The sequence below is a fragment of the Drosophila mauritiana genome, chromosome 2R (genome assembly GCF_004382145.1).
Source record: "Drosophila mauritiana strain mau12 chromosome 2R, ASM438214v1, whole genome shotgun sequence".
In the NCBI taxonomy this organism is placed as follows: Eukaryota; Metazoa; Arthropoda; class Insecta; order Diptera; family Drosophilidae; genus Drosophila; species Drosophila mauritiana.
In genome coordinates, this window is record NC_046668.1 from 21039708 (window position 1) to 21066273 (window position 26566).

General features: G+C 46.8%; 2 protein-coding genes across 7 annotated transcripts in view; both read right to left on the reverse strand.

Annotated features, from left to right (window-relative positions):
• Window positions 1–2: 2 nt before the first annotated feature.
• LOC117137839 (filamin-C) lies at window positions 3–22897 on the reverse strand. Of its 5 annotated transcripts, XM_033299531.1 has the most exons (17): window positions 22817–22897; window positions 19074–19384; window positions 16100–16750; window positions 15564–15869; window positions 14554–15290; window positions 14235–14493; window positions 13718–14065; window positions 13393–13590; window positions 12880–13316; window positions 12403–12821; window positions 7171–8182; window positions 6622–6842; window positions 4581–4729; window positions 2386–4480; window positions 833–2325; window positions 588–767; window positions 3–520 (listed from the first exon to the last, which is right to left on the reverse strand). In XM_033299531.1, exons 2-17 carry the CDS (start codon window positions 19308–19310, stop codon window positions 389–391), a joined length of 8874 nt encoding a protein of 2957 aa, XP_033155422.1. In that variant the 5' UTR covers window positions 19311–19384; window positions 22817–22897; the 3' UTR covers window positions 3–388. The 5 variants fall into 5 exon arrangements, with proteins under 5 accessions (XP_033155422.1, XP_033155423.1, XP_033155425.1 ...); XM_033299532.1 differs by lacking the exon at window positions 13718–14065; XM_033299535.1 differs by lacking the exons at window positions 3–520; window positions 588–767; window positions 833–2325; window positions 2386–4480; window positions 4581–4729 and adding an exon at window positions 5277–5594.
• A 564-nt stretch (window positions 22898–23461) lies between these two features.
• Window positions 23462–26566, reverse strand: part of LOC117136869 — a 59242-nt gene continuing 56137 nt past the window's right edge. Inside the window, exons 12-13 of one of the 2 annotated variants that reach the window (XM_033297970.1) lie at window positions 26214–26555; window positions 23462–25933 (exon numbers count right to left, since the gene is read on the reverse strand). In XM_033297970.1, the coding sequence (XP_033153861.1) occupies window positions 26245–26555 (311 nt within the window). In that variant the 3' untranslated portion in view covers window positions 23462–25933; window positions 26214–26244. Of the gene's footprint in view, window positions 26556–26566 lie in introns of both variants that reach the window. The other variant, XM_033297971.1, reaches the window with a different exon arrangement.

Genomic DNA, 26566 nt, shown 5'->3' on the forward strand with positions numbered 1-26566 from the left:
TATATATAATAATATTGAACTCAGATTTTTATTTATATGTGTATTTTGTATTGCATACAATGCTAAATAATTAAACCAATTGCAAGTTTTTACATTGCTCAACATATTAAAACTATAAATAATCAAAAGCGAAAGCTTTCATTTGGGATTAGCCTAAAAATTTTGTTATTCGGTTCATTCTGTTTTTAAGTTAGCTAGCTCGATTAGTATAACATGTTACTCTTTAGGTCTCGTTGTTAGCTTAATTACACATACATAGTATACTACAAGGTTTCACGGGATTCTAGAGGGGAGAACAAGTGGAGGGACGGCGTCGGGATTGATCGCGCCTAATGGGTAGTGGACTAAGGCCACTGGGGAAGACAATGACATGGTGGTTGAGCTGGCCTCATATGCCCTGTAAGTACCTTCGTAACTCCTCCTCAGTGTCGAAGATCATGACGGGGAACGGCGACCCTGGCACGAATTCGCCTGCCCATTTGACCTCCACTCGATAGTCGCCCGGTTCGGTTGGATCGTACTAGAGATTGTTGGGAGAATAGTTATTATAGATATCTGTGGCTCGATCGAGATATAGCTGATCTTACCTTGCACAGTATGGTGCGATCTTTCTGACTCTCTCGCTGCATCTCCACGCGGAAAGCTCCTTTGGGTCCACGGACCCTAACTGTCAGTTGACCAGCTCCCGCTCCGCGAGTGTCGCAGATGAAGCGCGACTGGAAGGTGGCCAGCACGCCATGCTCGATTCCAGGCCCATAAACGCGGACCTGTGAGATTAGAGATGGGTTTTAGCTAAAGCATCGATTATGGGGAGAACTGTATGTGAACCCACCTTACTGGCATCCGGTGCACCGGCCACTTTCAGTGCGAATGGCGAGCCGGGAACATTTTGTCCTCCGTACTTGATGGTCAGGATATGGCGACCTGATTCCTGGGGCTTGATGTTCAGGGTGAAAGTTGCATCTCCATGATCGTATAGTTCGCAGTAGGCAACTTTCCGTACACCAGCACAATGGGCGGTGAGTTCGCCGGGTCCTGCTCTCCTGGTGTCTATCCAAGACTTAATGTCCTTGCCCACAATACCGTGACGCAGTCCCTCACCGGAGACTATCACCTTTGAGGCATCCATTGAAGAGCCCACTGCCACCGTTAGCGGACATCCCTTGACCAAACGACCGTTCCACTTTACAGAGAGATTTAGAGTGCCAGTTGTGGATTTCAGTGGAGTGTAGGAGGCTAGCCAGATGTTTTCACTTGGCCTCGGTTGCGCCAGGCTTACTGGCAGCGACGTGTTGTCCTGACTGGTGAGGATCACCTCCGGTCTGCCAGCAGGCGCATTGGAGGCATCGATTGTGAAGTGCGCTGCCTCTCCAGCTTGAGCTGCAGCCAGACCCCGACCCATGAGCTGAACCTTATCCGCCGCCTGTTGACCTGTGACGAAGGCACTCCTGGGGCACTGTGTTATGGTTAAGCCGCTCCAAGTCAAATCCAAGTCATGCTCGCCGGCAGCCAGGTTCTCGCCGGTGATGTTCAGACACATCTTGCCGTCGACCAACTTGTCCACCGGTATTTCGATGCCATCGATGCTGCAAACAAGTTTTCCCGGCCCCGCATTTTCCACGTCGAAAATAATTCGAGCCGGCAGAATCAGACGGCCATCGTGATCTACGAGAGTACCCCAGCCACCCACGGGTGTAACCTTGTTGGACTCCACGCAACTGATGTGCCACGGCGATCCCGGTAAGCTTCCCCTGTTTGGACAGCTAGCTCTGATCTCGTATTTGCCCACGGACAGAATTGTGTAGGAGATTCGCCACTCATTGTTGCCCAGAGCCTTGATCTTGGGCTCTATCCGCTCGCCATACTCATCCAATCGTTCGATCTGGACGTTCGGGGCAATGGGGCAGTAGACAACGAAGGATGCTTCCTTGTTCCGGTGGCACACCTCCAGTCCGTGTCCGGCGGCACGGGCATCATTCCTTACGCCACTGGACGAGGCGGTAAAGGTCAGTGGTGAACTAGGAATCGTCTCGCCTCCGTACATGAGGGTCAACTTGTAGTTGCCCGGCTGCGAGGGCACAAACTCCACGTTGTAGACTCCATCAGATTGCTCGCTAATTAGAACGGGAATGCTCTGATTGCTTGGCGATATGGCGAATGCCTCCAGTTCGGCGGTTCCGGCATTATCCGTGCGTACTGTGAAACTGTTTGGACTGTGAAGGGCCAGTGGTTCCTTAGTGACCCCTTGTGTGCTGACTTTGCTGCTGTCAAAGGATTCGCACGTAAATGGGCTTCCGGGCAGAGGCTTCGATTGGTGGAGTACCTCTGTAAAGAGAGCATGCGGATTAGATTCTCAGTCTGAATTATGTTAACTCTTCCACTTACCAATGACACACTGCCCCGGCTTGTTGATGGTGAACTCCGCCTGCAGGTGTCCGTTCTTTGTCTGATAACATCTGACCGGAAGAGCTTGTCCTCCTGGTCCGGAGACCACCACATCGAACTCCCTAGCTGGCCTCTTGACTGTATCGATGGCAAAAGAAGTGGTCTTTCCCACTCGCGACTGGTACAATCCCAGACCACTGACACTGATTTCTTTGCCAGCGCTGGCGGGCAGGACATTGATCTCCAGGGGTTTCAGGGAAATGGGCACTTCGTTGAAGAGGATGCTGATCTTGTGAGGAGCAACACGCGTGGGCTGGTAAACTATTTCATATACTCCCGTCTTGCTAGGTCCGCGAATGGTGTGGGGTACTTCGGTGGCGCCACAACGCACCAAAGCCGAAAGGTCTCCCTGCCCAGCTTCGTTTAAGGACACTCCAATGCTGGCTGGACGATGACAGAATGCCTCGCTCACCTCGGTGATCTTCACCAGCGTGGGATCAAAGACGCACAACGTTCGGGATCCAATGTGCTGACGGGTCTCGCGATCAATGAAACGCAAAGTGTAGTTCCCGGTCATGTGGGTCCGGAACTCGGCTGTCTGCCGGTTAATCGAATACGGAACAGACTTCTGATCCGGCGAGAATATCTCAACGATCTGATCGTCCGCTGGGAAATCAATGGCCGCCAAACTACCGATTTGAATATGCTGCGTGTGCTGCTGGATGTCCACGCGGAAGGGGCTTCCGTCCACGGCCACCTCGTTGAAAGTGATGTTCACGTAGTGGGGTTCGGTGCTCTGGGGCACGAAGGTCACATCGTACAGACCGCGGGCACAGGCCACCACCTCTGCCTTAACGGTGCTGCTGTCCGTGGAAACCACCAGCTCCAGGGTTCCTTCACCAGCTCCTGCGGCGTCAACGCTGAAGGTAACTGGAACGCCCAGGTTGGCTGGCCCATACTGCTGCTCCAGTCCACTGATGCTCACCCTGGAGACGTCGAACACGTTGCAACTGAAGGGTGATCCGTTGATGTGCTGATCGTTGGCTGTTACACTGATCAGGTGGCGACCCACAGTGGTGGGTCGGAACGAAGCGGAGTAACTACCTCCGTCGTGCTGACTCAACTGGCAGTGCTCATTGTCCCCTGATGGCGAGGTCACAAAGATCTGAGGCTCCACGCCCTCAAAGCCTTCGAGCTCAAAGGTGTTGTCCATCTTGACGGCAGCTTGCTTCAGGCATTCTCCCATGGCCATGGCCCGTGGCAATCCCATCGAGGGCGAAGACGCAGCAGCGGCGATGTGACAGCTAAATGGTGAGCCCGGCACCGGATGTCCATTGAATCGTACCGACAGCGAGTGGGTGGCCGCCTCCGTGGGCTTGAAGTTCACCTTGAACCGAGCATTGCCCTCAGACTGGACAAAGTTTGGCACGTTCTTGCCATTGACGGCCACAATTATCTCCAGGTTGCCGGCTCCTGCTTGCGAGGCATTGATCCCGAAGCTCACACTCTTGTTGACCACGCCAGCACGGATATCCGTGACTATAACCTTCTCGGCGGAGTAGGCCTTCAGTAGGAACGGACTGCCCTCCACGTGACCACCGCCGGGCAGACGAACCTCCACCGAGTGATCGCCTACTTCCATGGGCTCGAACTTGACATTGTAGCCCAGGGTGGAGGAACCCAATGCGTCGATCTTCACGGGCACACTACGCCTGGCAGGACCGAGTACCTCAACCGTTGGCTTTGTGTCCGACTCCACCACGAACTCGAACAGTCGTCCGACGCTGACCTTGTCCATGGTCTCCGGCGATTGGATACGAGCGGCAGCAGCCACACGGCAAGTGAACGGGGATCCCGGAACATCCTGGCTATTGAAGCGCAGCTCCACCGTGTGACTCTCAGCCTCGCGGGGCGTGAAGCTGATGGCATAGGTGTGCTGACCCTGGGCTTGGGCTGAAGTTGGAACCCTGCCTCCGTTGACGGTCACCTCCAGGTTACCGGGTCCAGCCTGGGATGTCTCCACGAGGAATGTGACAGCCTTGCCCACAGTGCCGCTACTCACATTCTTCACCTTAATGGCGCTGACATCGTAGACCTGAATGAAGTAACATTTTAATGGCATTTGGATTTCAGATCGAAATTCATTAAAGGTGTGACATACACTTGAAGTTAATAAGATAAGTTTCTGTACTCACTTTGGCTGCATATGGACTTCCGGCGGTGGGTAATCCGTTGACCGTGACATTAACCCGGTGCTCGCCCACGACTCTGGGCACGAACTCCGCCTTGAAGACGCCATCTGCGGACTGATGCACTTGCGCCGGAACCGATTGGCCAGCAGGTCCTGATTTGGCCAGCGATTTTGCGTTGGTTTTTGTTTGTTTATCATTTCGATTGGATTTTAGTATTGATTAATTATTGCGTGTTTGATTTGATTTTGATTTTCGGTTGCGACGCGGCCGGAAACGAGTTTGAGATTGATTTCGTTTGTTTGTTTTGTTGAAATTCGATAATTGGGCAACGATTCAGTTGGGTCAGATGTGTGTTGTTGGGTTAGTGTTTAGTTTCAGTTTTCAATCGCGGATGAGGCGAAAAATTTGGAAAAATGTTCAATTGATTAGTCATTTTAATCTTTAAAATGTTTGGATAGTCGGGGGGAGTTGATTGTGATCAATCGTGTTTTAGATTAGTTCGAGTCATTTACTTGGAGTGCGGTTAGTTTTGATTGATTATTGTATTGAGTGTGCCAGAAACGGTTAGTAAACGGGCATGTGGGGTAAGGGTCAGAGACAATACTGTATAGATAATATAGATATAAGTAGAGCAATCCCAAGTGGATCTGTACACTGCATACAGAGCACTATGAACGAGCCTGCTGGATATACAACCTATTGAGTTTGTTTTAAACCATTTTCTTTATTTTTGTTCGAGTAATTCTACACATTAATCAGTATGAAACAAATTAGTAAACAATCGGACATTAGTAAATACTTTGTTTGTTATTGTGTTGGCATGGACTCTCGACTCATTCGGAGACTCAATCTGGGGTTATTTTGTGGTTCGGACTGTTAGCAAGTATATATACACCTGGAGGATAGTATATATATTTGTAGGGGAGAGCGCGGAGACTACTCCCTCGTTTAATAGTATAGGTAATATAAGTATATGCATAGATTTATATATATTCTAGTACAAAAGATTTCGCCGTCCTGAAATATAATACAGATACAAAAGTGAGCAACATTATTACAAAAGGACATATAATTACAAACAAAGGTAAGACACAATCATAAATGCACACAAAACACACAGGAGACTAGTAAGCTGGAACTACATGAGTAATAGCAACTATATATGGTATCTATGGGTACTAAGATTCCATATCTGGCCCTTTGGCATATTTGCATACATCCTACTACTTCATAATACCCAAAACAGAACCCGTAAGCCCGCACGCATTGGATTACAGTCGAACTTTCCTAGGAAACCATAGCTCAGAAAAGTATTTGGGTATATTTTTCTATCAATAAATAAATATCCTGTGGGATCTTCTTTTTCTTGAATTTTTATATAATTAGGAAAACATGCTATGCTACACATGAAAATAAAGATGTATTACACTGAAGCTCTTTATACGAAGTTCGACTGTAAAAGCAAATGATGTATGTGCAACATAATTACAAAAGCACGCAGAAACTACACGACTAGGCTGCGCATCTCATAAATCCAGTCTCTAAGTGCAGCACCTTGTCTTTGGGCCCTGGGATTCTGCTGGAGACATCAACCACATGTGGGTCTGGTGAATGGGGGCGGTGAAAAGTGGGGTGTGGCATGCTTGGGAGTTTCCACAACGATTTCCGCTCATACAAATTGCCTGTACAAGTTTTTGTGCGTGAGGTGTGTGAGAGTGGGTGCGATGCGGATACAGATACAGCTACAGATACGAGTTGCAGATACGAGTTACAGATACAGTTACAGATACGGTTACTGCTACCAGATACGGATATGTTTATGCAAATGGATCCCATCGAATAGAACGCTTAGCAGACACAAACAATAAGCCAATCGAGCAATTAAATTACGAGCCTTACGACTAAAACCGATGCACAAGACACATATAAGGGGAATGAAGGGGACCATCGGGGCAGATAGCCCCACACAAACAGATGACTTTTGGTTAGCAGAGGTGGGATTTGGGCCCAAGGAGCACTCCACTGGCCACCGGTGCCTACATACCTTCCACGTTCACCTCGATGTCCTCCAAACGGCCGCCATTGTGATTGATTACAAAAGAATTGGTCTGGTGCACGGGTCCTGGGCCGCCCAGGGACACCTGGGGCCCGGCCACGCCCCCACTGATGCTGACCGTTATCGGACAGCCGGGAACGGGCATTTTGTTGAATGACACGTTAATCGTGTGCTCGCACGACTCCGTGGGCACAAACGATACCGAAAATCTGCAAAAGAGAAAAGATACAAAATGTTAAATTGCAACCACAACATTTAAAGGTAGTTTAATACGAGATACAAGATACAATTACAAGAAAAAAAGTTCCAAATGTAGAGAACTTTTGATAGATGAGTGTAATTTTGATAATTGAATAGAAAATTTAGTACTTATTGTGATTCAAGCAATTATAGTAATAGGAAAAAAGAAGCGCAATAAAAAAGAAAACTAAACAAATTATCTTCATCAGACATGAAAATAATTGTGCTCTATTAGCAAATAAATGAAAGTTTAAATTGCCACAAACACATTTAGTCAATTGAAAGCATTGGACTCACCTTGCACTGCCTTGCGGATGCACCTGCGTGGGAATGTTCTGTCCCTTGGCCGAAATCGTGATCTCCAGATTGCCCTCACCGGCATCGCCCGCATCCACGGTGAACTGCACCGGGCGTCCCATGGTTCCCCGCGAGACACTGCCCACCACCACCTTGCTGGCATCGTATGACTTGGCCAGGAAGGGGGTTCCCTGCACGGCGAATCCGTTGTACTCCACGTTAATCGAGTGGCCGCCAACGGTGGTGGGCGTGAACTCGGCCGTGAAGCCAGCGTGGATATCTCCGGTCACCCGGACAGGCAACTCGCCCTGGGGACCGCGCACGCTGACAGCCAGCTCGGCAGCTCCACCTCCGCTCACGGTGATGTGAAAGGAGGAGGGCCGGTTGACTGGGATTAGCTCCAGATTGGAGAGATTCAGGAGCACTCGCGAGGTGTCCGCCACGGCGCAGACAAAGGGACAGCCGCGCACCGTTTCTCCGTTAAATTTGATGTCAATCAGATGCGACTTGGCCTGCTCCGGCGTGAAGGAGACCAGGCAGCGACCGCCGCCCACCACCTGGACATGATTGGGCACCTCGCCCTCGTTGATGGATATCTCCAGCTGGCCCTCGCCGGCGGCGCTGGCATCCACACGGAACTGGCACGGCTGGCCGACCACGCCGCCATTCACCTCCGTCACCTGGATCAGGCTGGAGTCGTAGACCTTGGCGATCAGCGGGCCGCCAGCGATCTTCGTGCCGTTGATGGACGCATCGATCACGTGGGTGCCCACCTCGGTGGGCACGAACTCGATGCGAGCAGCACCATTTGCCGCCTCGTGGGTGACTCTGGCGTTCAGCTTTGACTTGCTAGGAGTCAAAACCGTCGCCACGCACTCGCCCTTACTCAGGCTTTGTCCAGGAGGCGGCAGTATCTCAAAAACCGCCGGCGTATTGGCGGGTACCAGGCGCGTGGATTCGCCCAGAGCGGTAAGGCCGGGTGAGGACATGATTTCAGCGTGCCACGGTGAACCTGTAGGTGCGGAAAGCAAATGAACCAATCGATTAGTATCTGGAAAACAATAAAGATTGCTCTGCAAATTGCATTTTAAGCAGCTAACTTAACGACCCGAGTAGATTGTAGCCATATTTGACCCCAAAAGTACGGTGTGTATATGCAACTCAGGTAATTGAGATGGATGCCACATTGGCATTATCCCAGTGGGTGGGTCAAATACGTAAAGTAAAGCTTAGCTCTACTTTCGAAATAATGTACTTAAATGCTAAAGTAGCTCTGCTCTGATACATTAAAATTGGCTTCTATCTATTTATAACTAAGCATCGAAAGAGACTTGGTAAAACGACCCGGCCACAACTTTACGACCCAACCTCGCATTCTTCAGTTGACAAGGTTTCCGCTGCGACTTTGCATTGTTTCTCGCTGCGTCTCATTATAATTGTCGCAATCTCAATCTGTGCCGCCTGGTTGCCGGCGACAAGTGCGTATCTGTGGCTCTGAATCTTTGTATCTGTATCTGAATCTGAATGTGAATCTGGAGCTGCGTATCTGTGCCTCGACTTTCCTCAGAGTGGCTTTGGTATCGCTAGTTGGTATCGTAGTTTACGTTTAGTGCGACTAGTCCAGGAATGTTTCGAAATGAGCCCGAAAGCATCATTAAATCGTTTTGAGGAGCCGCAATCGAGTGGCTCCAAAGCCAATTTGCGATGGTGGGGCAGATTGGCAATTGGCTCGTTAAACGCTCGCTTATTTGTTGGCACTCGAATCTCACAACTCACAGCATTTTTATTGGACACGGTCGTCTTTTTTCCCCATTTTTTAGTGTTTGCTGCCTGGCGCTCAAATTTACTTTTGTTTGCAACTTTCCATGCATTTCTCTTTTAGCAATTGTTGCACTTTTCCTTTTAGTGCTCGTTTGCACTTGCTGCTGTATTGCTGTATTTTATGGCTTTCCATGAAAATCGCTGAAACGGTCAGTCGCGCCAGTTCGATGGAAAAAAGTCGAGTTGCAGCACTGTCATAGCTCAAACTTGCTTCGTTTTGGGTTCTCAGCTGGCGCGGCTTTTCTTTCCCTGGGAAACTTCTGCTCAATCACAAAAACTCAAATAGAAAAAGAAAACAAACACTTTTTTATTTGCCCGAGCTGTGAAAATCTCATAGTGGAAGACACTTGCCATCCTAGCACTTTGGCCCAAACACTTTTCGTAACTGTTTCTGACTGTTGCTCTTGCTGTCTGTGTTGTTTGTTTTCGGTATTCTACCAATTGAGGCCATCATTAATCAGTTATCGCACTCTCATAACTCTGCGCATGGCCAGCGGCTATGCAAAAAGATACAGTTAGGCGACCGCCGATCCAAAGAGTCGAGTCCGACGCACCCGGCAAAACTTGGTCGTCTTCCTCGCAAGTCGCACGGTTGCTGCGAGGCAAGTTGTAAATTGTTGGTAACAAATAGCAAGTGGCTAGAGCAACTGCAATTCGGCCAAATGAAAAGCTGCCTTTTTGCCGCTTTTCTGGCCGGTTTCCCAGCTGGAGTGCTAATCGCAGCGCTGAATGGTTGCCCGGCGGTCGGAGAACAAGTGCAGGTATGCGGCATCTAACGCTGTTATTCAATCTGCATAGGCATCCACTGTGGAGCTACACTCAAACAAAAGCCTTTGAAGAAAGCCCTATAGAAAGAAAGTTCCCTACTCTTCAATTTGTTTGAATTTAATTTCATACAACTAAACTAAAAGATAAACATAAAGAATGTCTGTTATCTTAGAAAAACATAGTCCATGATTTCACAAATTTGAATAGGTATGGGGTTTTCTTTCAGTGCATACACTTGTGTGTTACTTTTTGCCTGCGGTTACGTGACTCGCCGCAAAAGCCCGTTAGATGGCCTGCAGCTGTCGCAGAGGTCTGAATCTGATTCTCATTTTAATTCGGATTCTCCGATTCCCGATGCTGAACCCCAAACTAAAACCCAAACTGAACCTGACCGTTACACCAAACTATTTTCCGAATGTTACAAAGAAGGATTTACGTTTTGGTGGCTGGAGACTGAGGAGCGATGCTGTCGACGGTGCAAGATGGCTGGGTAATCAAATTCCGAAGACCTTTATTCTTTTGCCGTTGCGAGCTGTAGAATCAACAATCAAATCACAATCGCTGGCGGCACGTCTGAACTTGAAAGAGGTGAAGATTATTTCGTGTAGCGATTATGTCAGCGGGTTGTAAATTATTTATTTATGTGAGCATTTTTTTCGGAGCTGCAATCTGAATTTCAACAAGACAACAACGATTAAGCGAAAACGCTTATAAGAATTTGCGGAGCGTTGCACAAAATGACATCGCGGCACGACCACGATTCGGCGCACGTTTTAATCGCGTTTTTACCACACGACACTTTAGTTTTTCTTTCGTTTTATCAGTATTTATAATCACTTGAGTTGAACTCCAGCTCTCTGTGCTTTTTGGGGGTTAAATGGGGTATACAGGGTTAAAGGGGCGCGTCGAAAACCAGTTAATGCTGCTGCTGCTGCCTTTCGACAATTTTCGTTATTAAATTATGCACAAGCCAGGCGGGCTGGCAGTTTCACTTTGAATGGCGGTGGCTCATAAAAATCCCAAACAGCCGCTCGGAGCTGGAAGTGGGAATGTGTGCCAATATGCTGAGCGGAAATGGCCAAAAGCGGCGGGTAAAAGCGGCTAAAGGAGGCTAATTCCGATGAGATGGAGTTGGAGAGAGGTGTGGCCGACGCTCATTGTTAAGCATAAAAAAAGAAACGAAACGAAATGCGGCCAAACGAAATCGAAATGTTTGCTCACGATGCCTAAACTTTGGCTATAGGTAGGTAAGGTATGCATATATTTCGTGAGCTTCAAAATCGGTGGAAAGTGGTGGACGTGGCCAAGAAATCGCAATCTGGCCCGGAGATCTGGCGCATACCTGTCGCGCCCTCCATGCCACACCATACCATCGGACCTGCACACCTGACTGACAACCTATCCCAACGGGTTTTCGGCTGCAGCAGGAGCAGATATTTCATTTCCGCCCGAGCCGACAGATATATAGATATATATGTGTACACACAATGCACTGGCATGCAACAAGTGCGCCTTGAACCACATACAACAACAACAACGCTGTGCCGCGGATGTATCTGTGTATCTGTATCTTGGCCAAGAGTGCAAGTTGCAGTTGGCAAACCAAGATGGCTGCCCCCTTTGTCACAGCGGAAAATGGCTAATGAAAATGCCTTGCAATGCGGAGACAGTTTTCATTGCATTATTGATTCGGCTGAGCCAAAACACTCAGCCTCGTGCAAACAAAAACGCTGCGAGTTCGCCGTGGAGTCGAAATATTTCCAGCTTAAAGGTTCATTAAACTGGTTTTTGTTCGCACAAGAGACCCCGAAAAAAAACAGAGAGTGGAGGGGCGCATATTAGCATATTTCTATGGCTTAGAAATCTCAGACACGGAATCTTTTCGATTCGCTTCACATTCCGGCAGTCCAATAAATCGTTCTTTAATATTTTTTTGTTTGTATTTACGCGTGGGGTTATTTTTTCGTGTTTAACACACAGTTCTTCACTTTTATCGGATTCTCCGCTAGCCACAATCACAAATTCGGTGCGTTTTTCTTGCCAATTTTCCAGGCGTTTTGCGAACCGCGAAGCCGCCGACGTGTCAGTTTCGTTTGGAGCGCGATCTTCGACTGCCAACGCGACTCTCGCTGGGAGCGCCCTCAGCTCGCAAACCCGTCGAGCAGGTAAATCCGATCGCAGAGCGAGCCGGAGCATAAGCCGCCCGTAGATTGCGGCAGGTGAGCACAGCTGAGCTCAACTGAGAGCCAGTGAGAGTGTGCGGGAGTGGGAAACTCAGAGAGCGACTTACACGACGCGAATTCGCCGCACAGTGGGCAGATAGTTCTTCAGAATATCTCATTACATATTGCTATTATCATACATATATATTTTGACTCGTCGAAAAGTATGTAAAAGGGAGAAGGATGCGTTTTCGACCCTATATAGTATATATACTCTAGATCAGGACTACTAGCCTAGTCAAGGAAGTCGACTATATCGGTATAGTATAGTATTTCTAGTTTAACAATGGAAGAACCAGTAAGCTGTTCCTATCTAAGATTATGGCCAAAATGTGTGGTCTCAAGTGAGATGACCTTATAAGTAACTAAACCACTTATAATACACCCCCACATATCGGTAAATAAGCGAACTCGGACTCACCTGGAACTGTTTCGCCATTGAAGGTGATCTGCACCGTGTGCGTTCCATGTTCGTGGGGCGTGAAGCTGGCTATGAACCTCTGACCTCCCAGCGAGCGCACCGAGGAGGTGACACGCCCGCCGTTGACCAGGATCTCCAGATTGCCGGAGCCCGCCCTCGAGCCATCGATCTCGAACTCGACGGGTCGTCCAATAGAGCCATTCGGAATATCCTGCACTCGAATGGCCCTGGCACCAGTGGCATTGCCGTCTATGGGTCGAAATCTAGAGAGGGAGCTGTATCCATAGCCCGGGGAGGGGCCATGGCCATTGCTCTCGGTAACCACATGCTCGCTGGACTCCTTAACGGTTTTCGTATATCCACCGGACTTGTCCGTATAGGTATTGTTCGAATGTGACTTGACTGTAATGGCACTGGGTCTGCAATTTAATTAATAATTTAATATAAATACTAAGCAGCAAGATTGTTTGTACTCACTTGTAGCGCTCTCCATCATCGGGGGAATCCCGACGATAGTCCGACTGCTGCTGCTGCTGCTGCTTGTGCAGGGCGAACTTGTTGTACTGGGTGTTCCGGTGCGTCTCGTGGTCCAAATCCGGGCGGTTGTATTGCAGTTCCGTGTTCAGCTGCTTCTCGGTCATGTTCGCCAGCGATTCGAGCGAATTGTGCGAGAGCATGTGCTTCGTCTTGTTGATGACGTCCCAGCTATCCCGCCTGGCGGAAGCCGGCTTCTTCGAGGACACCCTCACATTGGAGGAGTGGTCGATGCGGGGCTCGGGGGATCCGGTCCGACGTAGTCGCTCGGCAGTTCCGTAAAGCGAGGGACTGGCACGAATATTCGAATCGGTGACGTAGTTCGAGGTGGACTTGTAGGTCGATGACTTTTCTACGGTACGCGACGACTCGTAACCATTCTGAAAATCGAAGAAAGAATTAGTTTAGGCGTTTAAAGGCTTAAAGGGTTATTTTTCTGAGAACTGTTTACTCTACCTTACTAACGGGACTGGTTAAGGGACTTCCCATGCGGTGAGTGGCCGTGGTTATATAGGCGCTATTGGGCGAATAACGTTGCACGGGCGAAACAGAGGCGTGCCGCGGACTGCTGGTGATATTCCGCGTGGAACTCTCGTACTGATTGGACGTCTTGATGGTCAACGGACTGTGGGTGTGCACTTCGCTTGATCGAGTCTGTCGAAAGCAAAACGAGGGTTAGCAAATGATCGCAATAAGTGAATCACACAAAGCAGGCAAGAGTTAATCGTTGGATAACTTTCTTTTCGGGATAAGCAAATCGAAACAACAAAAATTTAGTTACATTGAGTGTGGGACTAGGTATTGGACTAAGCGATCTGGTCAGGGTACTGGTGGCCAGCTGCTGGTGGCGCTGCTGGAAGCTGCTGCTGCTGCTGGTGTTGGTGGTGCTGGTCAGCTCGCGCTCCTCGCGCGGTGGCGTCAACTTGGGCTTGGTCACCGCACGCCTCTGGCTGTACAGCTCGTTCTCCTTGTCGTAGTAGTAGTCGTTCTTCGTGGAGCTGCTGTTCGAGGTCTTCGAATCCCGTCGTCCGTTCAAAGTTTCCGTGTACAGATCGGCGGAGTTTAGGTACTTGACCGTGGGGGAACCACTAGCTGGTGGTGGAGCTGGTGGCGGAGTTGCTTGGTTCTCCTGTCAAAGGTAGGTTTCAGTGTGTGTGTTTGGGGACCGGACCAAGGATGGAGGAGTGGACATGTGGGTGTGTGTGTGTGTTAGCCAAAACATACAATTTTGATGGGTTCGGGTGATGAGGAGGAGGAATATCCCATGCCGCATGCCTGCTCCCCTGACTTCAACTTACCTCGCTCTCCCGCTTATAGTACCTGGAACTCGAACTGTGATAGTCAGTGGTGTCTTGGGTCTTGGGCGAGTACTGGGGCGAGTAGCTGTTTGTCCTCTCGGCTGTGTTGTGCCTCGAAAGCGAGGAGTTTCGGTAATCATTGTGCCGCGTGTTCGTTGTGGAGACGAAGTGCATCGAGGGACTCTCCGAGCGGTGCTTGCTGTCGTGCAGCGGACTGCTGCGCGTTTTGCCAGATCTTCCCTTGGTGCCCACACGCATGCTGGAATTCGACATAATCACGATTAAAAATTTAATCTTTAAGCCAGGTGGATGCACTCACATGAAGGGCGAACCTTTGACATCGTAGCCATTGAAGTAGATGTACACCCGGTACTTTCCATTCTGCCTGGGCATAAAAGTCACCCGGTACTTGTTCTCCACGATCTTCTCCACCGAGCAGACCAGCGAATGCTTGTCGTGGACAATGTCCACGTGCAGCTCGCCCGAAACACCCACTCCACGGGCATCCACTTCGAAGGTGTGTGCCCTCAGCGGCATGGCTCCATCCAACCCATGGACCGAGACTCCGGATGCATCAAACACGGCACAGGTGAAGGGTCCTCCTTGGATGTGGCGACCCTGGTAGGTGATGGCTATCTCCCAGATACCTGCCTCGTCCGGCTTGAATATGGCACTGTGTCCCTCGTCGATCTTCTTCAGCGGGCAATTGTGCGAGATGCCCGTGGGCGAGACCGCCGTGACCAGGATGTCCTCCGTCTTGGGCGCACCGGTGGCATTGACCAGCACCTCGACGAGACTGCCCAAGGCACAGGGCGCCATTCCCGGCGGAGCCACCTGCAGCAAACGCGGCAGGGCTCGGAAGAAGTGTCCGCCCAGGCTGTCCTCGCCGATCTCCACCACAATCTCGTGCATCCCATAGCGCTCCGGCACAAAGACTCCTTCGCCGTGGGCATTGAGCCGCACGGGCTGTCCCGGTTGTCCGGACGGAGGAACCACGTGGCAGCGTACTGAGCTGAGGCTTATGTCCCGGGACATTACGTCGATGCGGAAGTGGGTCTGCGTGTGAATCGGACATTAAACATTTACGCTCTGCACTTGACAGACTGCAGTGTGATATGTGTATATGAGCACAGTGATGGGTAAAATAAATGAGCTGACTAGTAAAAATATTTGTTTAATTTTAGCATTGGGAGCTATCTTTTTAGTTATCTTGTAAGTAAGCAACACTGATCGGATTTGTGTTTAGAAATAATATATATTTTTATCTAGTCATGAGTGCCCTATTATTTTGCCACCAGCTGTACATGCATACATATATGGTTCACTCACCGGTTCGCCCACCCGACCGGATGTGCTCTCCAGGTAGACGCTGACCAGGTCGGACAGCGGAGGCCTCGGCGGCACCCACTGCAGGTGGGCCGCGTAGGCCATGATGCCCAGGTGCTCCACTTCCGGGTTGGCCATGTCCTTGGCCGTCAGGATGGGCTGCACGCCCAGCCGGGCGCCCGCGTCCACCGCCTTCCGAATGTTGTTCTCGTAGTGGAAGGGATCGGTGCTGAGCTTTTCCGGAGCGGGCGCCGAGCCACCCAGTCCCTTAATAATTTCGCACATAACGCGTCCATCGTTCCAGTCGGTCTGCGAAATGAAAGTGTATTGGTTGGAAAAATACGAGAATTAATAAGTATTTATGTTCTTTTTAATGCAATTGTTGCAGATGTACATTAACTTTTGTTCAACGGATTAAAAGGTCATATTTAAATGCGGTGAAAGAGCGTGTTTTATTGTAGAGCCATAAAAGTTTATTAAAAAAGAAGGCGGCTTTGTAACTGAATTTAACTGATATATGATTATAGATGTTAACTTACCGTAAAGTTCTTCACAGGGTCCTTGACCTGCGTATTCACCCATCGCATGGTGGCATTGTAACCAGGACCACCGGGCTTCATGAAGTACGAGAGGTACGTCATGCCGGACAGCTCATCCAACCAGGGCGAGGCCAGGTACTCCGGCTCCAGAACCTTGGGCACTCCAAACTCGCGCTGGGCCAAGTCCATGGCCTGGGTGCAGTTGCGCACACTCTGGCTGGGATCGAGACTCCGCCAGTGCGGGAACAAGCCCGGCTGGCAGTAGTCCAGGAGCGCCGCCAGATTGACGCCACTATTCCAATCGGTGGTCAGATTGGTGATCCTGCAGTCCGGCAGAGCGGCCTGCAGCCAGGCCAGCATCAGCTTGCGCGGCGGGAACTTGCTCCTTCCGATCTGGTAGCGCACGATGAGGGACCAGATCAGTCCCAGAATCAGCTTTATGTTCCCATTCACGATGTCCACGTTGCCGATGTTCACCAGCTTGATGTGGTCCGCCTCGATGGACTTCAGCGCCGTGGTGGCGTTCTCCAGATAATGATGCTGGTTGGCGGGTCGGCGATTCCACGAGGGTTTCAGTGGACGCGTCTGCAGGTTCTCCACAAGGGCGCACAGACAAGTGCCATCGCAGAAATCGGTGGCCCAGTCATGCACCTGAGAGACAATGGAAATTTGCATTAACTTCTCCGTATCATTAGAAACAGTAATGGGAAAGTTTGTGGCAAATAATTAGATTACTGCTGGAATACGTTTCGTTTAGCAACGCAAGTAATGTGGCAAGTAAGAGATGGGAGTGCATTCCATAATTGGTTTATTTAATTATAATTGGATTTATTATGAAATTAGCTTTTTACGGTCTATTAAGTGGGGGGTTGTTTTTAATTTTCCATTCTATATAAATTTAATTTTAAAGAGCATGCTAACACAAAATGTTCGAAAGAAGAGATTTTTAATCTTTATTTAATGACTCTAGCAGCATTTTCTTTACAGCTACGTATTAGTTGAGATTACTAGACTTGCTGTGGTACATATGTACATAATTCCCAATGGAGATTAGCAAATGTGCGAAACGCCTACCATGTCTGCGCAAATGCAAGAAGGTCGCTTGACTGGCAGCCTTCCTAATGAGCAATCAACGCCCCTTCCGCAAACTGGTGGCCCACTTTGCAAGGTAAACCGCTTGCTCGGAACTTGGAGCATGGAGACCAGATCTCGGAGCATGGCACATGGAGCTCGAGCTTGGGCTTGGGAACCCAACAGGTTCGCTGCTCCAAACTGAGCGGCTTTCTCCGCCCGGGTGCAACCAATTGTGCGCGATTTTAAGCATTTGACATAAAGCTTTTTATCTGGCGGCTGTCGGCATTCGACTGGGGGAACTCCACTCCACTCAGCTCAACAAATAAAATACGACAAAAAACTGGAGAACTGGGTACGGAGACAATCGCGTGTCTGTTGCTGTTTGTTTGTGCCTAGGAAAATATTCATTGGATGCCATAAAAATCTCACATCGCACATAGTTGCTCCATGGCTCTCTAACAAGCTGCCGCGGGTTGTTATTTGTCGCTGCTGTTATTCCGCCCTTAAATTTTTAAGATTCCTCTGCTTTTACGATATGAACTCAAGTTTCGTTGGCAGTTGCGTTTTCACCTGACAAAATAAATGTACTTTTATTTGCATATAAAGGTTTGCTCTGTGTCAGAAAATGTCTAGTCATTCTAATACGACAGCAATCATTTTGAGATCATTTCTACCTGCGCCAACTGTTGTTGCACTGCATTTAATAGCTAAGGTCATACAATGCAGTCACTTTGAATATTTCTCTCCGTGTATCTGCTCCCATCAAAGCATTTCCCTTTGTTTGCGCATGCATTTGTCATACAAAGTGGATTGCAATATTATTTGTCGCATACGCATGAACTAGAATTGTAAACAGCGTAAAAAACGCAAACTTGGATGACTCGTTTTGGTTTGGTGACCCAAATAGACGCCAGCCAGGTCACAATTAGCGCTGTATACTAAGGGGTCTTCAGCCTTGCTCATCACATACATGTATATACGTTTTTGGCCCAACCGAAAAAGTAAAAAAAATAATAAATAAAACCCCGAATTTTATACTCGAAAGCGGGCAAGATCGCGCACAAAAGCTTTAGCTTGTTTTGTGTATTGTAACTGCTAATGGGAACTCGATGCGTTGGCCTTGGCATTCAACTGGCCAAATATGGTCGGTTCAGGTCGTTCAGTGCGGTGCGTGTGAGAAAATCCGTCGGAACAGAGTGACAGTTCAAAAGTCCCTGGACAAATGAAATGCATTGTTGGCAGTACACATAAGTCCGTGTGAGTACACTTGGCATCATTGTTAATGTAATTGTCGATGCTGCCATTGGAGTTCAAGATCTGCGTGGGCGATTGAGCCGAGTTTTATGAGCCCGGCCTTTTAGGGAAACTCGCGGAAGAGCTGGAGGCCCCAGTTTATGATGGAGATTTGTACTTTTACGGGTTCTGTCACCAGTCAATGTGCTCGTTATGCGATTATATTTAGCTTAAATGGGATAGGTATATGAACTTCAAAAGCCTTGACTTATGTGATATATGTAATACATAACAATCATGCATTTTAATTGGAAATGAACTCTACTTTTGGGTTGGCTCACATACCCCTATTTTGCTTTTTTATTCCTATTTACACTTTATTAAGCAGTTTTAACACATGCCACTTTTCCTATGTGCAACTGCCTTCGCAAATCATTTCCTGGCTAAAATTCCAGTTCTAAACGTTTTGTATTTCACTCAACGATTCTCAGGCCCTGTTTCATCGATAGTTCTACGAATTCCGCATTCAACGGAGCCGGCCCATTGATTGGGTAATTGTTTTTTGCGCTTGATCGATCAGATATTCAGTCGGCGGGCATTACTCAGTCGGTTAGAAAGTGTTGCATAATCGGAATGTATCTATATCTACATCTATGGCTTAACTCACCTGCATTCCCGTCTCGCGCAAATGCTCGTTGACCCAGTTGCGGAATGTGTTCGCCTGGATCTCCACCCAGAGGTCCTCGTTGCCCCGGATGTTCATACCCTTGGCGGCGGTGCCCTCGGGACTCCGGGCCACCAGACCGGCGTGGGTAATCTTCTGCGTCTCGGTGGTGCCATCGGAGTTGTGCTTGAGCAGCCCCGCATGCGTCACCTTGGCGCCTTTTATGTCCTTGACGTCCATCTTCACTGCACGTCACTGCACTTCACCTGCGACTCGCACATATGTATGTACAGATGTAACTCGCGTTCGAAACACTGATCGGGAGAAATGGGCAAATGAGATACTTCTGATCGGTGCTAGTTGTAGCTATGCTATTCAGTTTCGGTTTCGATTTCGGTTTCAGTATCAGTTTTAGTTTCGTTTGCACGCGCTCGCGGCCCGAAGCGAACTGGAACTGCGCTTAGCTGGTCGATCTGGGCGGCTCTGCTCTCTTGGCCTGGCCAAAACAAACGATGACGTCATGGCCAAAGCTCAAAGCTCCAGAGAGCAGCAGGAGAACTCATAAAAAAATGCGGGGGGTTTCGCCAGCGAATGTGTGTGTGCGAATATCTCTGAATCTGGCTATAAGGCAAAACTGGTTTCGTCGCTTCCAAGCCAAAACGAAGCGAGCGAAAAGGAAAATTGAATACAAAAATAACAAAAAGGCGAAAATAATACATAAAAAAAAAAGAGTCTGTAAAATAACAGAAATCACTTAGTTTGGAATTTCGCCGCGGCAACAGCAGGCAAAAAGCGAGCAGATCTGGTGGGCAGTACTGTGGATGCCAGTGGATGTCGTTTGGGCAAGTCTTTCACAAACGTTAGAAGGCCAACATGTGTGTAAACGTGGGAGCCAACCCAGAAGATAATGGCCGTAATCACAGCAATGAAATCTGCCACGATCAATTGTCAATTGTTCGCCCGTTTTCACTTGTCGCACTTTTACCCAAACAATTTGTTCAAACCGAAAGTTGGCCGTCTGAATGGCCTTTTTGGCATTTTTCCACACGGCGTCGCGAAGACAACGAGGCGTCAAATGACCGTCTAACCAACTTAATTATAGGAAATCCGGTTGCGTTTCCAACAAGTCAGTTGCCACAGCTCGCATATATCATAGCACGTCCAGTTCTGAGCGAGGCTGGTATGCAGATTTCGAATACAAATACTATTTATTGACAAACACTTTTCGGAGAGGTAAACAACTCTGGGATGACATCACTCATCACTTGCTCGGCACAGCAGCGATGAGTTGTGGCTTGAGCACTTTTTTAACGCCCCACCAGGAGAATACAGTGCGAGAAAATATTGCTGACTAATATTACAACAGACAGCTGACGTAGCTAATCTAGTAACTCTTCAAAGGAATTCCCCTTAAAACATCAATTAACTATTTAATACCCAGCTTTGCTGTAAACTAATTTGTACCTTCATTTATTTTTAGCAGAGAAGTCATTGTTGTGTTTTTGTCTCAGAGACAAAACTGCGTGGCTTGGATGAAATAAATTAACCAGCGGGGACAGCAAAAAGTGGAAATTAATGAATTGCTCCTCGGACTTATGAGTGATCCCGTGGCTGATGTCATTTACTGACACTTGACATTGGCAATGAACCTAATTAGTTGCACTCGCCAGCGGAGTGGAATGAGCCCCACTCCTCGGCGAGTTCTATGGATTCAGCTGGCGGCAAGGTCATGGGAATGGTCATGATAATGGTATTGGTGGTGCTATTGGCCAGGGGAATGGGAATGGTAATGGTAATGGGAATGACCAATCCGCTCCCTAGTTTACTCAGTTGGTCAGCAGGTAAATATCGAAAGTGTTGTCGTGACTTTAAATGGCAGAAGAGGGCCAGCTAGCACACCTAGTTTAGGGCATTACGTAATGGCCAAAATTTCCGACTTTGAATGGGCAAAAGTGTACGTATCGTTGGCTACAAATCGGTGTATCTATATCACAGAATGCGATGTGCACGTAGGTGTCTGGCATTTTTTACACTTTTCGATTTGTTTGCTGTCCGAATACACATTCGTATATACATATTTCGCTTTTTGCCAACCCACACGGCCAGCCAAATCTCGTAGTCGTCGTCATCGGGACAGCCACCCACATGGTTGGTTGGTTCAACGCCTCGTTCTAGACGTGGGTGCGATTTCAAGTTTGATTTGTGCCAAAACCGTGTACCAAATGGCCATTGATTTCTCAATGATTCTGTAGTGTCGGCCTAGCTACAACTCTGTTTGGATCCGAGCTGTGGGAATATATTTGGTTAGATGTTCTATGACAACGTCATTAACTTTGAAATATATGAGATTAACTGGAGTGGAGGTGAAGCCCATAATTATGGTGATGGATGGTTACGGAATTTACTACGAAAAGCTGTTCTAGAGATGAACTTTTGAAAATAAATGACTATTGAGTTATTTCATCAAATAGGTTTCTTAAACCCTTTTTTTTTATCAGTTACAATATTAAGAGGCAGACTTAGCTTTACTACTCAGTTGGACACAAGCCAATTGTTGCTTGGATTCCCTGCCAAAAGCATATAATGCGATTTGAAAGTTTGATACGACATTGGCATCCTTTCCAAGATTATTATAAGTAGATTCAGTGCTATTTCCTTTTCAGAGCGAATGAACTTTAACGACTAGGGGTGGGCTGTTCGTTTGTCTGTTGGTATTACATATTCGACTTCCTGTTGGCCAAATGCGATTGTAACACTTGCCACGCCTCACAGTTGAATGATGGCCTATTAGCGTACGCTTCTATAGCGAGTAAGAGTTTATTTTTGGCATCATTTTTATGGCGGTTCGTCATAAATAGAAAACACTTCAAGCGATGTGCTCACATACGCACAGACGTACATATGTACATATGTGTTCCCTGCTCTTTTTGAGGCACTGCCAAGTTTGTGTCTTCAGTCTTTTGATTAATGCCGTTAGGCGTCGCCAAAGCGCAGCCAAGCCAAACCTTCTTGGTTCGTATGAATGAGTGTGTGTGTGTTCTTTTGTTTTTTAATTTTTGCTCATTACTCTGCCTCGTTTATTCGCCTAAAAGCCGCAGCAATTACAATTGAAAATGCCTTTTAGCCAGCACTTAAAACCAATCGAACAGCGCCAGCGGAAAAACCAGATTCAGATTCAGACGCGAGCCCAGACTCGGGCTCAGATTCAGATTCGCTTTCGGTTTTGGCTTTAGTTAAAGTTTTGTTTTTGTTTCGCTTCCCCTCGCATTCGCCTATTATGCAATGGGCTAGGCCAGATATCTAAATCTGAATATCTTATAACTGCGACTTTTGGTATTTATGCTGGCGGCCAAGTCTGTTTTGTTGGTTTTTCTTCCGATTCACACGCCTCGAGGCCCGTTCACGTGTTTAGCACAAATTCCGCACGAAATTGTATAGATACAATACATATATACATATATGTATATCCCCTCTAATTTAAGCAGCAGCTTAAAATTAGAACAACGCTCGGCACGCAAAGCGAAAAAAAGAAAAACAGACTCAAAACCAAACACAAGGCGAACGGCGAGACACATGAAGATCCATGAAAACTATGTGTAGTTAACTTTAACGTTAGACGACGGCATCAGAAGTTATTAAAAAGTCGGGGGGGAGTAACACACACAAAGCACAGTAAGTCACAAATATGTGTGGGTACACACACATGGAGATGAGTGTTTGTTTCCCTTTTGGCACTTGTTGCTTACACTTCGGATTCGCCTGCGCGGGGTAAAAAAGCAGAAAAGCGTTTCAATTGAAAAACACGTCCAGCGCGCACGAGTTGCTCACAACGACTGAAATTGGCAGCAGAAATTAGACTTACGATCGGGCCAAAAGCTCCGCTCCCCATTCGCTCTCCACTGGAAGTCTCGCGTTGGAATCCAGCTACGTCATCGGTTTTGGCCCGATCTCGGCTTGTTTTGCTTGCCCGCTTTGTTGGCGCTTTTGTTTTGGGCCCCCAATTCGCTCAGGTGCCACGTTTCCGCTTAGCAAAGCGGTTAGTTGGTTCTCGATTCGAGTGTTGGAGTGTCGGAGTGTTGGCCTAATGGACTCGACTGCTCAACCAGCTTGTTAATTGCAGGCGTCGGCAATCCGATGAGCGTGTGGTTTCGGCCTCTGTAATTGAACAATTTTGCGGCTTTTCCTCAGATCCCATTGATTACGACATGCAGTTGCATTCGATCGATCGACCCACCGATTGTTGGCTAAGTGGATGGATGAGTCGATGGATATTGGTATATGATGGTATTAACCCCCCGAAGCAAACGAAACGCACGATTTTCATGTATTAAGAATTTTTTTGTTTTGTTTTTGATTTTATTTGTATTTCAGTTTTTCTTTCTGGTTTTGTTGTCGCTTTACTTTATAATTCAATTTGGTTTTGTTTTGTTTGGTTTGCTTTTGTGTTTGCTTTACCCTTTTCAGATTTTCCAGAGTGGTTTAGCAACGTAAACGGCTTTGAAACTATCGCACGATAAGCTCGATTTACCTGCTGCAAATCGGGGCCTTGTTTGATCTGATCTGATTTATCTGATTTAGTGACCGATTAAAAAATGCCTTTTCTTGCCCGATGATCTGAGAACTATGTTGTTCCTCTGTGTTTGCTATGAAGTCAATGCTGAATTAATTTACGTTTAGTTCTTATAAATTAATTAATTAAATATAGTAAAAATAAAGCTATGAATGCTCTTCTTTTGCTTTCTTTTCTTTGTTTCATAGATCTCATGCACCAAATAATTTAATAAATTATTATTTAAGCCATTTAAGCTCGCCAGCTTCCCAATTCACCCCCTGCACCTGGCGACAACAACACAACCGAATCGATGTAGTTCCTTGTATTTTACGTTCAATAACAAATAGATATATGTCTATACGCGCTCTAACGAAAAAACATTGAAGAAATCAGAAGGGATAATTCTAACAAGGGCCGGAGCCTTTGCCCCGTGATAAGCGTGCTAAAAGCCATAAAAATGTAATGTAATTAAGTTATATTATTCAACTTTAACTTTGGCAATAATTGGCTAACTAAGGAATCGAAAACTACGACTGACTTTTACAAGTTTTCGTTAGCTTTCGTTTAACACTTTTCTTAGTTTGTTATAAGCTTTGTCTTAGATGAAACCCCATTTAATGTTTATTGTAATTATTAATTAATTTTTAATCCATTATATGATATTCCGAAAAGTAATTAGGTTGAAAAATATGAAAAAGAATTCTTCATCTATTTGTTCTCTAGAAAATAGAAAATAAGTTTAGCTCTTTGACAAAAATCTAAGAAAAACCGTAACAAAATTTGAGCTTCAGTTTTTGGCCTATCATTGTTGGCATGAAATGAGATTCGTTCCAGTTTCCGTTTTCTCGGCAGATACTCAAACGTATCCTGGCTCAAACGCCGGCTCATTCTGTAAATGTATGGTTCTTAATCGAGTTAGCTATATAATTATTAGGTTTCCTTATCAACTCAGTTTGCCTTTTTCAATATTCCGGGAGGTGACACTGAACAATTTTCATATTCGATCGAGACTCGATCTTTTTTTGGTCTTCTCTGGTACACATCTAATGGTATAACTAGGTATAACTAGAGTTACAGCTAAATTAATTATTCTTCATTATCGCAGCCCCCATATTATGGGGATTCTCGAACTGCGTTCTGCGTTCTGCGTTCTGCTACAGAACCTTCTTGCCTAAATTAATCTTGGTTTTTTCTCAACTACAATCTTCAGCATTGGTTTGGCTCTTGGGGCAACTAACTAAAGTTAAATACATTTAGACCTTTAAATTGTTACCATATCAAGTATAATTTAGATCATGTATAATGTAGATACTATATACGACAGTAGTACAATTTAATATTGCATTAAAAGTGTTTTCTTTTTGACATATTTACCCATTAATATTGGTTTTATCAATAGTTAAATGTCTATAGCGCTTTCTTTTAAGTTTTTTGTTTATTATTATTATTATTATATTAATATAGTTTTTCGAGTGTGTGGTGTATGCTCTGGCAGTTCTTTTCCAATAGTATAAATATTTTGCAAATATTCACTTAGTTGTCCATAAATTGTTTATGCATTATTTTCAGTTGTAAAGTAAATCGTTTCCCATATACACATCTAGTAAATTTAATTTTTCAAATTACAGTTAGCAAATATTACAATAGATATACGATTCATTTGTTACACTCATGAGTTAAAGTAATCTTTAGTTATTTATTCAGATGATTCCATACTTATGTCATTGACCATAATGCTAATTGATTTCCTAGAGCGAATTTATTTACAATGGGAATTCGAGTACCCGTTTCGATTTGGCTTAGTAACCAGTAAAAGGAGCGAAGAGCGTCTAGGCCTAATGATATATCTATGTAAATCTCAATCTATTTCTGAGCTTAGTATGGAAAAGGTGTAAGTGTTGGGTAACAAGTTGTAGGGGTTCTGGAAAAAGTTCTCTCGGATAATCTATTAAAGCTTTCCGATCCGATCCGTCGTGCATAGCTTAACCAATTACGATCGTTTTGCTTATATTTTGATCTGAATTTCCTTCATACCTATGTACAGACAATTTTCTTTGGCAGTGCCATTTTCGGCTTCATTTTACTCTTGGTGTAGCGTGTATGATCATAAGAGACATTAATTGCACATCTTGGGGATTAGGATTATCTGGCGCCCTGTCCTCCCCTCTCTATCTCTCTCTCTGTGTGGATCTCTAAAGCGAGAAGTACTTGGCACAGGACTGAGTTCCCGTCTCGCTCTCGATTGGTCGCCTTTGAGCCTTCCTCTCCCGATCCCTGCGATCCTCCTGCTGCTGTATAGCTGCTGCTGCTCCTGGTTATGTTTATGTTTTTTGGTTTTTCGTTAGTAAGGCAATTTGGAATGCATGCATCACACACATACACACAAATACAAAGCACAGTTAGTGGGTGAGAGAGAGGGAGAAACACAAATACGAGACAGATAGAGAGTGGGAGGTTTGGGAAGCGAGAGTTAGATGCGATATGATGCGGTGTAATGATCCAAATCGCCCGATCGCCGGATGCAGTCAGTTGTCAGTTGGATGATCAATGATGATCGTGGAGTCATGAGGAACATGATATGTACACCATACCGATCGCCTGATGGGGCAGCACGCTCCCGTGTTATATGATACTCTCTCTGTTCCGTTCCAGCTCCTCCGTCTCATTCTCTGGATCCACGCTGGACGTCGACGACACTCCGCAGATTTGCATCTCGATCTCGGCCAGTCGATTCTCCAGATCCCACTGCTGCTGCGAGAGTTTTGTGTTCAGGGCCTGGTTCTCCGATTCCACCGTGTGCAGGCGTTCCCTCAGCCGCTTGATCTCGTCCTCGAGAACTTCGTGGGAGCCCAAGAGGGGCGTGGTTCCACCACCAGCTCCGCCCACACCAGCTCCATAACACTCCAGCTGCGAACTGGAGTCGCAAATGTGACCTAAAAGGAGG